Source organism: Phoxinus phoxinus, assembly GCF_949152265.1.
Source record: "Phoxinus phoxinus genome assembly, chromosome: 10".
NCBI lineage: Eukaryota > Metazoa > Chordata > Actinopteri > Cypriniformes > Leuciscidae > Phoxinus > Phoxinus phoxinus.
In genome coordinates, this window is record NC_136885.1 from 14,466,535 (window position 1) to 14,482,711 (window position 16,177).

At 37.3% G+C, this 16,177-nt stretch overlaps 1 protein-coding gene across 4 annotated transcripts in view; it reads left to right on the forward strand.

Annotated features, from left to right (window-relative positions):
• Positions 1-16,177, forward strand: part of creb5b (cAMP responsive element binding protein 5b) — an 88,323-nt gene that overhangs the window by 14,389 nt on the left and 57,757 nt on the right. For 3 of the 4 annotated variants that reach the window (XM_079626877.1, XM_079626878.1, XM_079626879.1), the window contains exons 4-5: positions 1,764-1,885; positions 8,445-8,602. In XM_079626877.1, the coding sequence (XP_079483003.1) occupies positions 1,764-1,885; positions 8,445-8,602 (280 nt within the window). Of the gene's footprint in view, positions 1-1,763; positions 1,886-5,241; positions 5,292-8,444; positions 8,603-16,177 lie in introns of those variants that run through there. The other variant, XM_079626880.1, reaches the window with a different exon arrangement.

The following is a 16,177-nucleotide window of genomic DNA, read 5'->3' on the forward strand; positions in this document are numbered from 1 at the left end:
GATGATGCAAGTGCTTTAGATTGGACTTGAAAAATGAATTGGAATTGTGTGATATTCAAGTGTTTTATTATATAATTATGAGTTAATTGATTAAGTTACTGTAATTGAGTTATTAATAACTGTATTTTGAAAATAACGTTACTTTTTAATTGACGGTTACACCACATGACATTTTATTTTATTTCAGTAAATTATTTTTTAAAACCATACGAAAAATTAAAACCATACGAAGCCACGAATAGAAGAAACTGGTCACATGCATTTTAAACTGTTCTTTTCTGATTTTTATTTTGGACACGCTTATTTTTTATGATATATGTATTTCATTCATCCTCTTCTATTACGTAAGATACTGCAGACACTAATGAAACCCATGATGGGATTCTACGAGTCCTGGATGTGCGGTTCAGTCTAGACTGTAATATTCATTGTGGGTTTGATAAAGTACAAGATAACGAGTTACTGTGTGGTTCCAGTAGTGGCTAGAAATTATCGTCCCACCACTAACTCAATAAGAGGTGTGTGTGATTTCTCAGTGGAGTGTGTTTGAGGCTGAGCAAATGAGAGGTAGTGAGTGAAGGAACGCATGTGCACCTTTGTTAGCAAGTGAGTTACTGAAAAAAGGGCCTGCATGTAAAAGAATGCGGAGCGAGTGAGAAACTCAAAGCTGATCCCAGAAATCTGATCTGCCACTCTGACAAGGGTAAATAATGAAGAGGACAGAATCACAGCCTGAGTGCAGAGAGACACGGCATGCAGATAGAAATTCATCCTGGTGCCATGGACCACATGGTCCCGCCAGAAGATTTTATTTAGCTGTCTGGCTTGGGTTCAACTTGCATAGGGAATTTACCGCAAACTTGTGTTGAGTGTACAGAGACATCATTTTGTTCATGCAAGAGTTGACCTCACTAATTGAGTGTATTTATTTAGTTTCGTTTGTTTGCTTTTATTACTGTAAAATGTATTTTCAAGTTGGGTAAAAACAGCATGTGATAAATGGTAAAAAATAATATTTAAAATACTTTTTTGGGGGTGGGGAGTGGATGATCACAATAGCTTTTACAACCTGAACTGAACTAAACAAAACAAATTGTTTTGTATTTTAAGGCATATTGACGTTGAGATACAGTCATGAGGGTTTTCGGCAGTCCTTTCTATGATATCACTTCCTGTTTTATTATTGGTTGCTCCACATGACTTTGATTTGGTGTCAAATATTTTTTCATGTTTTAACAAAAATGCTTCAAAACTGCTTAATTTAAAGTAATAATAAAAAAAAAATTCACGGTAACACTTAACAATAAGGTCCCAATAGTTAACATTAGTTGATGTGTCAACTAACATTAAATAATAATGAGCAATACATTTGTTATAGTATTGTATATTACTGTAATCATACTGATCATTGTTAGTTCATGTAGCTCAGGTCCATTTAACTTAAGATTTTAATAATGTATTAGTAAATTAACATGAACTAAGATTAATAGTTTTACTTTTTCATGTTAACTAATGAATTAACTAACTAACGTTAATCAATGAAAACTTATTGTAAAGTATACAAGTTTATACTTTCAATGAAGATTTTGATATCAGGACAGTTTTACCACTCTAATTTGTATATTTTATGACCCCAAAAATTATAATAAATGAATAGATATAGACCAAATAGGATGCTTTCCTTGCTAATCGAACCCATTGTAAACAGTTAAGCTAATATGTCCTGCTAAATTTTGATGTATTTTCTGCTTGAATGTTTCCAGACCAGACGCCGACCCCAACGCGCTTCTTGAAGAACTGTGAGGAGGTGGGTCTCTTCAGCGAGCTGGACTGCTCCATCGAGCAGGAGTTTTGCAAGGCTCAAGAGGAGGAGGACAGCAAACAGGTGAGGTTATGGTGTGATGCTAACAGTGTCTGACACAGTCACTCCATAACAATAACGCACAGAAGACTCCCAGCTTTGGACAGATCACACACATACACTGCAGCTCCTTGGCTGAAGCAGGTAAAGATACACCCAGAGATCAGATTTGGCACCTGAGCTTCAGACTGACAGTTGTGTTCATAAAGAGCTCTGTTTGTCTGGATATCACATATCACCCAGACAATCACACACTATTGATCCTCTTCAATTCCACGTGAGCTGACAGTATTTTAGGGCATCATAGTCTTGCTTCTGATGTGAGATGCTTTTCCAAAATGTAGGAAACTTTATGGTAACTTAAAGGAACACGCCGAATTATGGGACTTTAGCTTATTCACTGTATCCCCCAGAGTTAGATAAGTCTATACATACAATTTTCATCTCCGTACGTGCCTTAACTCTGTCTGACGCACCCACCGCTAGCCTAGCTTAGCACAAAGACTGGAGGTAAACGGCTCCAGCTAGCATACTGCTCCCAATAAGTGACAAGATAACGCCAACATTTTCACACGCAAGGCTTCTGTTTGCAGATTTTTCGTCAGCTTTTAATACAGTACAACCATATATTTTAATGAATAAGCTGTTAAGTGATTTTAACCTGCCCCATCAACTTGTTTCATGGATTTTAAATTTCTTAACCGCCAGAGAACAGAGGGTATCAGTAAACAGCAATTTATCAGATCCCTTACTGCTCTCCACAGGACTTCCTCAAGGGTGTGTCCTTTCACCCCTTTTTTTTTATTATGTACACAAATGATTGTAGAAGTACCCAGGAGAACAGCTACCTGGTTAAATTTTCCGACGACACTGTGTTGCTGTCACTATTACAGAGGCCATCATCTGATCATGGAAATGCTCTAAATGAATTCATTTCATGGTGCGATAACCATTGTTTAGAACTAAATGTATCTAAAACTAAAGAAATAATGATTGATTTCGGGCGAAATCGAGATACAGTTTTTAACAGCACTATACACAATACAAAGGTTGAAATTGTCTCCTCATATAAATACTTGGGTACTGTTTTTGATGAGCATCTTAGATTTGATCTTAACAGCGCTACCATTGTAAAGAAAGGGCAACAGAGAATTCACCTTCTTCGCAGACTAAATACTTTCTCCGTCTCACCGGTCATCCTGTGCAGATTTTATCAGTCTTTTATTGAGAGTCTTTTAAATTTTTCTTCAATCTGCTGCTTTCATAATTTGAGCATCAAAGACAGGAATAGCCTGAATAATATTGTAAAGATTTGTTCTAAAATTATCGGTGTGAAACAGAGAGACCTAAATGTCTTTTGTAACCAGCAAATACTGCGGAAGGCAATGAGCATCCTGGCCGTTCCGGATCATGCTCTGGCAGGTGAATTCTCTCTGTTGCCTTCTGGGCGTCGTTACGCGCTCCCGGCATGTAAGACCAATCATCATTCTAAATCTTTTATTCCTTATGCGATTAAACTCTTAAACTCCGCATAGAGCTCATGGAGAAAGGAAAAATGCACATAATGATGAATACTTGTACTGCTGTACGTTATGGATATGTGTGTGATGAACTTGTTACTTGTGTGGATAATGTGTGTGATTTGTATTATTTATTGTTGGTGACATGCTGCTCTGAATCAATTGCCCCATGTGGGATCAATAAAGTTGATTGAATTGAATTGAAAATGTTGGCGTTATCTTGTCACTTATTGGGAGCAGTATGCTAGCTGGAGCCGTTTACCTCCAGTCTTTGTGCTAAGCTAGGCTAGCGGTGGGTGCGTCAGACAGAGTTACGGCACGTACGGAGATGAAAAGTGTATGGACTTATCTAACTCTGGGGGATACGGTGAATAAGCTAAAGTCCCAAAAAGTCTATGTGTTCCTTTAAGATATATAAAATTCTAAAATTCTAAAACCAGAAGCATACTTTACGTAAGTATGCAAACATATTGACTTTAACTAACTTTAAGCAACTTTCAACTTAACTTAGCTTAGCAAAAATCTCTCTAAACTGTTTTATTCTGCCTCTTGCCACAGCGCTGAGAATGCAATACACAAGTAGAGTCTGCATATTATTTAAAAAATAGTTCTGTGTAATTAAAAATGGATTAATATACCATGTATTTGTGTGTGCTATATATTTTATACTAGTTAGAGTATTGCGCCATTAGCTTATAACATGTCAGACTCTATTGAAAGCGTCTCAGATCAGTTACTTTTGATTTCATGATGGTCAGTTGCTCTTTACTGGGCAGTATGCTGGGATGCAGCTCACTAGGCTTTGGAATAGAACTTCTATGGATATGCATTCTGCCTTACCCTAAACTTTGTTCAATGCAAGTGCCGTATGCTCTAATATGACCAGTCATATGCCTTCATCACTCCGGTGTTGATTTTGAGACCTAAACAGCACATGTTGCTATCTGTGTTTGAACTAAACTCATTTAAGTCTTGCCAACTTGAACATTCAAGGGCAAGAAGACGCAAAAAAGAACTTGCTTGCACGCTGTGAGATTTGTGTGTGTACTCATCCGAAGCAGAGTCTCAGACAGCAAGCAAAATACTGAGTTCTCTTTCAAGTCTTTTGTTTGAACGGACAAATTCATACAAAAATCATGTCAACATGCCCGTCTCGGCAAGTATCTATAGCAAACATAGCATGTTATGTCTAGTGAACGTAAGTGAACGTAAACAGTCGAGAAAGACTATGCATGTGTGCAGCATCAGTGTATTGCAGGGGTCACCAAACTCGGTCCTGGGCTGCTGCAGAGTTTAGCTCCAACCAGGTCCAACACACCTGCCTGAAAGTTTCTAGTATGCCTAGTGAGACCTTGATTAGCTGGTTCAGGTGTGTTAATTTGGGGTTGGAGCTAAACTCTGCAGGACAGCGGCCAGGACAGAGTTTGGTGACCTCTGGTGTATTGGATCCAGGCATTATGTCTTAAAGTGACAGCAGTCTAATATTAATACTGTCTGTGTTTTTAAATGTTAACAAACAACAAAAGACAAGGTAATCACTCACTGCTCTTGAATAAATAGCTTTTCTACAGTAGCTTTAATAATGATTCATCTTTATTTAATTTACACAGTGAAGATTAAATGCAATATTGTTTATATGCAATATTTGATGACTTTAATAAAAAATCTGTAGCCTACCTGAAACCTACTGTTAGATACATGAAAAACCTAATTTTTAGGTTTAGGTTACATGAAAAAAAACAAGAAAAGTATTTGTATCGTTGCTCTATTGTATTTCTTTGTGCTTGTAGTTTGATTGTCTGTTCTTATTTTCTTTATTTTTATTTGACAGTAGTCCTTTTTCTCCTGAACATAGCACATACCGAACCGTACCGAAACCGTGACCCTAAAACTGTGATAAAAACCAAACCGTGAGTAACTTGAACCGTTACACCCCTAATACCCAGTATTTGTGTGTTCTATATATTTCATGCTTGGAGTATTGCTCTGTTAGCTTAGCAACATGTTAATGTCAAACTCTATTGAAGGCATCTCAAATCAATTAATTGTGTCCCTTATGGGATTCCATGATGGTCAGCCTAACAAAAATATGGGTTACACTTTATTTCAATAGTCCACTTTAGACATTCTATAGGCAGTACGACTCCAAATTCACTCAACTGGTTGACCAATGTTTTTATATTGAACAAATCGTGCTGCTTTTTTACATTTGCCTCCAAACATACAAGCAGACTTTTACCCAACAAACCATCTAGGAAGTTTAAAGAAACTTTCTCAAGTTTTTCAAAGGCATATATCAAAGTGATAACTGCGAAGCCACCGTGATAACCAAACTATTGAGGGTGTTTTTATCATGCTTCTTCAAGGTCTGACAATGATGTAAACAACTGTGACCTTAATAACTGTTTTACCACTTGCACCACGACTATGTCACAAGATGACTGGCCTCAGTTACCGCCACTGTATGCATGCGCTTGACAGCCGTGCTGCAGATAAACTAATGGTGTCTGTTAATCTGGGGAGTTTACACTTGAGGTTTAGGGTTAGTGTACCATGCCAAGTCAGCAAGCAGCAGGTTGTAGCAGGACTTTTGCTGAAAAGGCAAAGACAGGTGAGAGGGAGATATCGCCCAGAGTGTTTGCGCTTTTCTTAAAGGAAGTGTACTAAAATCAAATGTGGAAGCTGGTTTATCTGTTTAGAATCTCATGTGCTTAAAGGATGTGGATTTTTAGGCAAGTTAGATTCTGTGTAGCCAGACCTTTAGACTGACAGCAGAACTGGACTCATTGGCCAAGGACTGCCCAGAGGCCGTCTGACTGACATGTAATCATCGTTCGCTTTGTTCCACGTCATGTTTAGGGGTGTGAAAATGTAACGTCGATGTCCCTACAATAACAGGCAGGTGTGTAAAACTTTTGGACGTATTTTAAAGAGTCTATGCTGTGAACTTTACATACTTCACATACTTTTGAAAATCCAGCGTTTAGTTGATCCCGATAAATTCTTCCTCAATGAGGAAGTTTGGCTTCACGGCATCTTTGTTTCCAGGCGGACTGTTAAAGAACGCAACACACCCTTCTCCCGGACATCCTGTATAATTCAACCAATCAGATGACGACTTTTAAAAATCCTGAAGTGTTTCCAGTTAAGTGTGCCATATGCATCAGACATTCAGCCAGCGTTCTGTGGACATGACGCCTGATGCTGAGACTAGATTCTGTGTGTCTAGGTGTGCTATAATATGCGGTAAAGTATTGCTGCACTGTAATAGAGTCATAGAGTGATGCAGTGATGATAAATTGTTGTAGGCCAAAACTTGGAAACAAGTTAGCAACCCATTGCCTTCCATTGCCATCGGCAATAGGTTGTTTGAATGGGATTTTGTTTGGAAAACTCAACTACTCACTAGTCCACTGCAGCCTCATTGTGTTTGTAATTCTTGGAAACTATTTTAACTCAAGCTTTCAGGGACAACGTTTTATTTTATTTTAAAAAGATTATGGAGAGGTTATATCAGGTTATGCAGAGTGAATGACCGTAGTGTAATTTGTTTATGGCCTATGTTTACCTTTTTACTTCTGGCAATTGTATTTAGGCTTCAAAATATATTAAAGGTGTGTTCTTTTGTGAAGATTATCATGATGAACAAAACGTGTCATCATGCACATTAGTTGGTCACATAGCTATGAAATAATCCAAAAGCCAATCGACAAATCCTATTGGAGGGAACCAGTGTGTTAAAGTGATAAATGATAGTGTGGTAAATTCAGGGTTAGCCTGCAAAAATATTGCAGCACTTTTCCACCTTGACTTAGGTTTTAAAACTTTTTAAACTGTGCCTTACTTAGATTTACTACTTACTCTATCTGCTACAGGAAATGCATGCATAAGCTCAGGTTTACAGTGGTGTCACACCTAAACAAGTACAGAGTGCATTTCTTACCAGTAATCCTCCACATCACGTAAATGTGTGGTTTGTTTCAGAGTGGCCTAAACCAAAGAGGCTGCTGTATATGATGTTCAGTCAATGCTTCGCAACTAGCAAACATTTCCTAAAAACGTTTCGCTAACGTTCCCATGAAGTTATGAACATGTTATTTCTGAATGTTCTCTGGACATTCAAAACACCTTTTTCATTAAAAAAAATTGTTTTCTTGGTTATACTGTATGTACGTTAAGGGATCATTCCATTTTATAATTGAGCAAATATTATGGGAATATTACTTTTGAATGTTCTCTAGACATTCTGAAACAAGTTTGCGTTTCAAAGTTCCATAAATGGTATATATGGTGTTTTTGTGCTAACGTTTTGAGAACATTATAACTATCGCTAACGTTCTGCCAAGGTTCTCTCAAAGTAATGAACAAACATTATTCCAGTAACGTTAATAGAATGTTTGTTAGTTTCATCAAAGAATGTTCATCAAAGACCTGAGAAGCTTCCCTGTTAGCTGGGTTCATGCCTTGTTTTCTAGTTTTAGTTACAGTACATGCTTGAGGTGCAATCACACTTACCGCTGTTTGACGAATTTTCATGGGTGAAATCAAATAACTTGAGTAGGAATCCACGTGATTGTGAATTTCGCATGAGCGTGAAAGATTTCGCAAAGGATTCAAGTTGGTCACACATATATGAAAAGGTGTTAAATTTTAAAGTAATATTTGTTTGAGGTGTGCATACATCACTAAAATACACAATAGACAATGAATCAAATTAATGTTTTTGTTTTTTTGCATTTGTTCACCACTGTAAACCGTAAATTTGCTGCTTTAAATTTGTAAGTACAATCAACTTGGATGTTTAAGTAACTTCAACTTAAATTACATTAAATTGACTTAAAAATAGTATAAATAAAATAAAACTTATTTTGTTGAGTTAAAGCAATGTAAAAGCTTATGTTGTCACAACTCATTGATCATATAATTTTTTTACTGTGTAGTAGTTGGGTGTTGACTTTTTTTTTTTTTTTTTTTTTAAGTTTAATTATGTTACAATACTTTGACAGTAAATATTTGGCCCCTGTGCTCATAAACCCCACCCCACCCTTTGTGTTTCTGAACAGAATATCACTCTTCATGGGCAGGGGGGCCATAACCAGCACCAGCAGACCCACTCGAGAATGGCCAACCACGACAGCAGCATAGTAATCCAGCAGGCACTGCCCTCGCCCCAGTCCAGTTCGGTCATCACTCAAGCCCCTTCCACCAACAGACAGATTGGGTAAGTCGCCCTCTCATCACCGCAGTTGCGTGGGCCAGAATAAATATTGTTAGGTGCAAGTCATCTGTACAGCGTTCAATAGACGAAGGCTGGTGGTTTGATATTAGTCCAAGGTCCATGCTGCTGTTTGCATTCCTCCTATCAGAATACAACAGTTGGCTTGCACAAGGCGGAGGAGTAGTGATTATGTTCTTCAAAAGACTGTGTTTGAGTCTAAGTCAGATTTGTGTGTCCTATCATGTGGACAGCAGTGGACAACAGCTGGATTCTTGGAAGTTTTTATTTAAGTATCTGTGCTCGCTATGAAAGATTTTGGAGTGTTTCTGTTAGTAAGCTGTGCATGTGTGATCGTAGTAATTGATCCCACATTCTAGAGTACGCTATCTCAACACCCTTAATGGGGCAATGTGACTTTTTTAAATGGATAAAAGTGTGTGAGAGTGTTTTCACCCCAAAATAAAAATTGTTATAATTTACTCAGCCTAATGTCATTCCCAACTTGTATGACTTTTAAAACGACAGAGACTAGATTAGGTCAAAGTGCAGATCGTTTGCCCCTTTTTACAAGATGTAATATAAGTCTATGGTGTCCCCAGAATGTGTTTGTGAAGTTTCAGCTCAAAATACCCCACAGATAATTTATTATACAATATTTTAAATGCCCATTTCTGAGTGGAAGGAAAACATGTTCCTTCCATGTTTTCGTGCATGTCTCTTTAAATGCAAATGAGCTGCTGCTCCCCACCCCACTTTCCAGAAGAGCCTTTACAGCTCATGCCTGGGAATACTCTGCCAAAAACGAAAAAAACTTCTGATTTTGATTATCATGTCTATCGTGGTCACGCTCATGACATTGCAGTTCTTTATCATCGTGAAAGTTTATTATCTGCATGTGTTTTAAAGCCACATCAGTCTAAACTTCTGATACAGGTGCTGGTCATATAATTAGAATATCATTAAAAAGTTGATTTAATTCAGTAATTCCATTCAAAAAGTGAAATTTGTATATTATATTCAGTCATTACACACAGACTGATATATTTCAAATGTTTATTTCTTTTAATTTTGATGATTATAACTGACAACTGATGAAAATCCCAAATTCAGTATCTCAGAAAATTAGAATTTTACTTATGACCAATACAAAAAACTGGATTTTTAGAAATGCTGGCCAACTGAAAAGTATGAACATGAAAAGTATGAGCATGTACAGCACTCAATACTCAGTTGGGGCTTCTTTTGCCTGAATTACTGCAGCAATGCGGCGTGATGGAGTCGGTCAGTCTGTGGCACTGCTCAGGTGTTATGAGAGCCCAGGTTGCTCTGATAGTGGCCTTCAGCTCTTCTGCATTGTTGGGTCTGGCGTATCGCATCTTCCTCTTCACAATTCCCCATACAGTATATTTTCTATGGGGTTAAGGTCAGGCGAGTTTGCTGGCCAATTAAGAACAGGGATGCCATGGTCCTTAAACCAGGTACTGGTAGCTTTGGCACTGTGTGCAGGTGCCAAGTCCTGTTGGAAAATGAAATCTGCATCTTCATAAAGTTGGTCAGCAGCAGGAAGCATGAAGTGCTCTAAAACTTCCTGGTAGACGTCTGCGTTGACCTTGGACCTCAGAAAACACAGTGGACCAACACCAGCAGATGACATGGCACCCCAAACCATTACTGACTGTGGAAACTTTACACTGGACTTCAAGCAACGTGGATTCTGTGCCTCTCCTCTCTTCCTCCAGACTCTGGACCTTGATTTCCAAATGAGATGCAAAATTTGCTCTCATCAGAAAAGAGGACTTTGGTCCACTGTGCTTTATTAAATCCAGAGTCAACGCAGCTGTCTACCAGGACATCTTCAGAGCACTTCATGCTTCCTTCATTTTCCAGCAGGATTTGCACGTGCCAAAAGAACCAAAACCTGCTTCAATGACCATGGTATTACTGTGTAATTACTGTGTGATTTCATGTAATATTCTACTTTTCTGGGATTTTGATTTTGTGAATCGTGGGTTTCATAAGCTGTAAGCCATAATCATAAAAATTCTAACAAATAAAGGCTTGAAATATATTACTTTGCATGTAATGAGTCTATATAATATATTAGTTTCACCTGTTAAGTTGAATTCTTGAAATAAATCAACTTTTTGATGATATTCTAATTATATGACCAGCACCTGTATATGGTTTTCTGAGTGCACACATCTGAAGCACGCGCACAGAGAGCTGGCTGTCAGGCGGCGCATCCCTTGAGTATCAAACTAAGTTCTCTTTCAAATCTTATTGCACTTGAACTATCAAATACTTACAAGGTTATGTCAAAAAACACAAAGTTCACATAAACACAGTCGGTTATGTCTGTGAATGTAAACATCAAGTAAAGAAATCGCATGTGTATTTTAGATCTGTATTAAAGTGAAAGCAGCATAATATACAGTACCTACTGCTATATATGCTGTAAATATGATAACAACTGAAGAAAACAGAAAATCAAAATTCTTGAATGCTGCTGTTAAATGCTCTGGCGAGGAGATAAACATGGCGGACTGTGTACAGCTCATTCAGGGCGGGGTTTATGCTAATAGGGCAGAGTGCGTCAGCAGCCGTGGGCGGGGCCCAAGTATTTTTGACGCCACATTTCATAGAAACGGCAAACGGCTTGTTCTGAGACACTGCTTATGATTTATGGGGATAAAAAAAAGAGGAGTGGGTGGATTTTTGCCATTATATGGTGGTTGTGTACACACACTGCTGACACACATTTATGTTCAAACACCATGTAAATTAATTTAGCATAACAGGTCCCCTTAAATTCTAAAACAATTCTTATAATTAGGGTAAGCAAATTTGCAGTCTGCAAATTGTCGTTCAAAGGGCTCACATTCCTGGGATGATTGATTGTAGCACTCTTTGGATGTTCTGTGCATTTCGTGTTGTGAATCTTTCCAGTTGTCCCTGCAGTGACTCTTAAATTTCTTCGTGTCATGTAGCCAGCTTGGGTGTGTCCCACAGTGATGACATCAGTGGTGCAGCTCTGGTGGGGATATCAGCTTTTTGGGATGACGCCCCTCTTACGCAAACACATCCCACTACTGACCCGTCTTTCTTTTCTCCCCAACAGTCTTATTCCCCTTTTCTTAATGGAATGGAATTTTCTCTTTCTCCGTCTCTTTGTTGCATCAGAATGCGCCCTGTCTGCAGTATAATCACCACCCGTAACACACTCTCAAGCACATGATGGGCCACAGGGAGAGGACAGTATCATTTTCAGAAGTGGTGGAGATTTAGGATGAAGATTAGAGGCTCAGTTCTGTAACTGACTCCAAAATCACAGATTCATTTCACATAACACCAAATTTTCATAAACAAGATGTTTCATGATAAAACTGTCACTTAGCAAGTTGATATATGGGTGCTTTTTTCAGAACCTACCATCTTATTGGTTGGAGGCAAATCAATAACACACACTTTGCTTAATGTCCGCATAACATCTCATGTGTTTGATTATTTTTATGAAGTTTATGAAGGCATACTGCATATCTCTATGCCAATGGTGAGACAGGATAAGTGGGGTAGGTGCCCAGATTGGACAACTTGTGAATATTGGATGGAAGGCCTGTCAATCAAGTTGATTGACGGTCTGACAGTCCATTTGTTCTGTAAAAGGGATGGAATTACAGTCGAAGAAAGAGAGGGAGGATAAGAGACTGACAGAAACTAGTTAGTTCTCCTTTCTTTGCTGCATTAACTTTCCTTAGTAGACATCAAAGATTGTTAAACAATCAAAATATTGTAGTAAATCTGTAAATGAGTTGTGAAAAATGCAGTAAAGCTGAAGGCTGCTATGAATGCTCTGCTGTGTTTCAGACTGTAGAAATGAAAGGTGAATATAAATTCATGCAGAGCATATGCAACGTCAATGCTGTTTTTGTGTTGGAACGTGGGTGTGCATGTGCCAAAGCTGTAAAGAAACAGTTTATAGCATTCATTATGGATGGACACTCATGCAGCTCAGATATTATTAAGTCTTTGGTCTTTTATGGGAACTGCATAATTTATTGGGAGAAGCTGTGTTAGTCTAAAAGTAATTGGCGAATCTCATGAAACCTGTCAAGAACTGATGGGTCACATTTCACCCCCAAATCAAACAAAGGATATGTGAAATTATATATATTTTTGTTAATATTTTTGAATTAGATTTTATTTTTATATTTTCTGTTTTCGCTTTAATTTTAGTAAAACATTTTTAGTCATTTTGTTGTGTGCTTTTGTCATTTTTTTTTATTTTTAACCCCTTAAGCGGCACCCCCCTTTTTTTAATAGACATGAAAATGCACATCCCGAACTTAAATGGTTGTAATTCAAGAATGCTTTGGAATATAGATGTAAGATTAAGAAAGTTAAGAAAGTTAAACAGAAAAAAAGTTATATAAGTTTGAGTTTATGAAAATGTACAATGTTAAAAAATTAATTATTCATATTTTATATCAAATATATATTTTCAAAACCTGGTGGACTCTAAAAATGCAAAAAAAATCCAAGCCAAAAATCTGACCAAGTTGTGTTTAAAATTGTAGGTTGATATCTCAAAAAATAAGCTTTCAGTGAGATTTTGTTTGGGCGCAGTACCAAACTTTTCACTAGTTGGCATTACTGCCCATATAAGGGCACCTCCATTTCCATATGTTGTTTGAGTGATTTGGACCATTATTTTTACAATTTTCATACAATTTATGAAGTAGACATCCTATTCAGAAGTAGTATTGGAAGTTTGGCAGATTTTGAAATGAATTCAACCTCTAAGAAACACTAAAAGAACACGTATGTGCATTATAACTCGCTGCCACATCACAAATGGTGAATCTATTATTTTTTTCTTTATATTCAAAACATTTTCAGACCTTTTCTTCTAAAATAATTGAATGGATGCTATCTTTTGAACTCTTGGCATGAACACAAACTGAGGTTTCTACCATTCTTTCATGATTTTTCATGTTTATCACTATTTCAAAATAAAGGTCTGAACACGCCTTAGGAGTATGAAAATATTCTTGTTGCAAATTGATAAATTACGGCTCCTCTGTAATTTATTTAGAAAATCACCAAATATGTAAACTAGAGATTGTAAGCTTTCAAATGATATATAGTTTGTCAAGATTAGTTTAGGTTTAGTATAGGATATTACTGTTTTAAATATGTAATGGCTGTGCCAAATTTTTTTCTTAATTTTTAGTTTTTTTTGTTTGAGTTATTTTAGTACTTCAAGTAAAACTAAACGGAAATTTAGCAGTTTTGCAGCTAGATAGTTTTAAATTAAAGTTTATTAAAGTTTTATTTATTTCATAAATAGTTTTAGTTAACACTAATAACCCTGGGTGGTATTTATTGTACTGCTTTTGATGTAAAAAAAGAAAAAAGAAAAAGATGACCTGTAATAAAGACCATGAAGTATTATGGTAGTGACAGGACAATGTGCTCATCTGTCATTAAAGTAATTACTTTGTTTTTCTTCTATTGGATGTGTTATGTGACCTGGACATGTGAGATTCATCCAATCACAGTTTGCATTAATGTTCTGAAGTCTTTCTGGTTGGTCTTGGAAGATCTTCTCATAATACATTTTTGTTACATCTTTGTTGATGTCCATTGAAAACTGGAACTCCCTGGGACTCCACAAGTGTGAGAGTGATTGTTTTGTTACGGGGACTGTGGAGGTCAGGGGTCAGCCTATGGAAGCGTGTATCAGTGTGTTTTGAAATGTCCACCTCAGCAGGAAAAAAAGGCTTTCAATCCCCTCAGCACAGAAACTCCACTTCCCGCAGGAAGCCATCGAGGCCAGTTAGTGCCTCTGTCCACAAACCATTTAATCTTCTCTTCCTGCTGCTCTGAACCGAAGAATCATGCCACGATTTAACTAAAAATCATGAATGATGCAGTGTTGACGTGCGTGATTTAGAAATACTCTGCTGTTGTGAAATGTTCATGTCTGAATATTACACTATTCCTAGAAAAGGGAGGTGAATCATAAATTTGGCTTAACAATTGGTGTATCAAATGTTATGTCATTGTTATTTTCTATGGCGAATTGATGTCGCCTATAGATATGACATGGTTCCGTCTGAGAAGTGGCTGCGTTTACACTTGGGATTAACATGCGATCACTATGATCATTAGCCAATCAGGACACGGTGCGATTACATTTGTACATATTAAGTAGCCTCTGTATCTGGATAACCGATCGGATTTCTGTTTTTGCATAATATTTAATTTAGGTCTGTAGCACGACACCAAAATTAAGAGTAAAGATGAATCAAATTAAGCAATGTCCCAATTGCTTTCACTCACTCACGTTACTTTCCTGTGCAATCCTCCAGTCGTAGATCAAATTACGTTTTTTGAATGAAGGAATACAGAGTTGATCATACAAAAGTAACTGGGTTGATCATGTTAAACAAGTCACATCATCGATCATCTAGGTTTAAGGTTATAGCGTGCAATGACTATATGGGAGATTAATAAACATGCTGAAACAATAAAAACATTCAACATTTAAAACATTAAAAAATAAAAAGTTAATTCCCATTATTCCTCTGGCAAAGCAGCGCACACTCTTCATTCAATAATAATTTATTGCCATGTCAACAAGTTGATAGGAATTTGTCTTGATAGGAATTAAGATCTCATGACTGATCACAGCTGTGATTGTACAGGCGATCGCCTCGTTCAGATAATGTTACACAATTCAAATGAAAAAATGACACACAGTATCATGTAAGTCTAAATAAACTGTTTTAAATATTGTCGTTATTGTAAGGTTCAAATAAGTTGAATTGGTCTAAACTGCGTCTGGCCATTATTTTCTGACAGCCACGTGGGGAGACTGGGCGGGCATTTATATGACGTCCACCTGTGAATGCAGACACGGTGGCTGGATTGCGTTTACATTACACTGAGATCCGATCACAATGCGTCCTCGACTACCTCTAGACCAGGACACGCTGATCGGATAACATTCCCATCAGAAACGCGTTTACACTTGTCTTTTCAATGTGTATGTGGACAACATCCGGATACAGGTCGCATGTTCATGCCAAGTGTAAACGCAGAGGCTTTAGTTAGCACTTTATTTTGCAGTCCTGTTCAGCATGTACATACTACAGGTGAAACTCGAAAAATAATAACTGGGTTATATAACTAGATACTAATCCTGACCTTAACCCATGTAGTTACCTTATATTACCAGTACTTTTTTGGGTAAGTACATTGTAAATACACATATACTGTAAAATAAAGTATAATCCTGTTGAACGAATGTTATTTAAGGTTCATTCATATACACAATCCACTCACCTACTGTATGCGTTTCATTGTTGGCAGATTTCTCTGTGGCGATTACTCAGCTCCTCTACTTTCTAAGAAATTATTGTTCCCCTTTTTGAGATAAATATGGTTAAATTATCAGAATTAGAATGACACACACACACGCGCGCGCACGTCACACAATGATTTTTTGGAAAAAAATGTCCCCACAAGGACAAGGATTTCAGATATTACCATCTTTGTCTGGACTCACACACACAC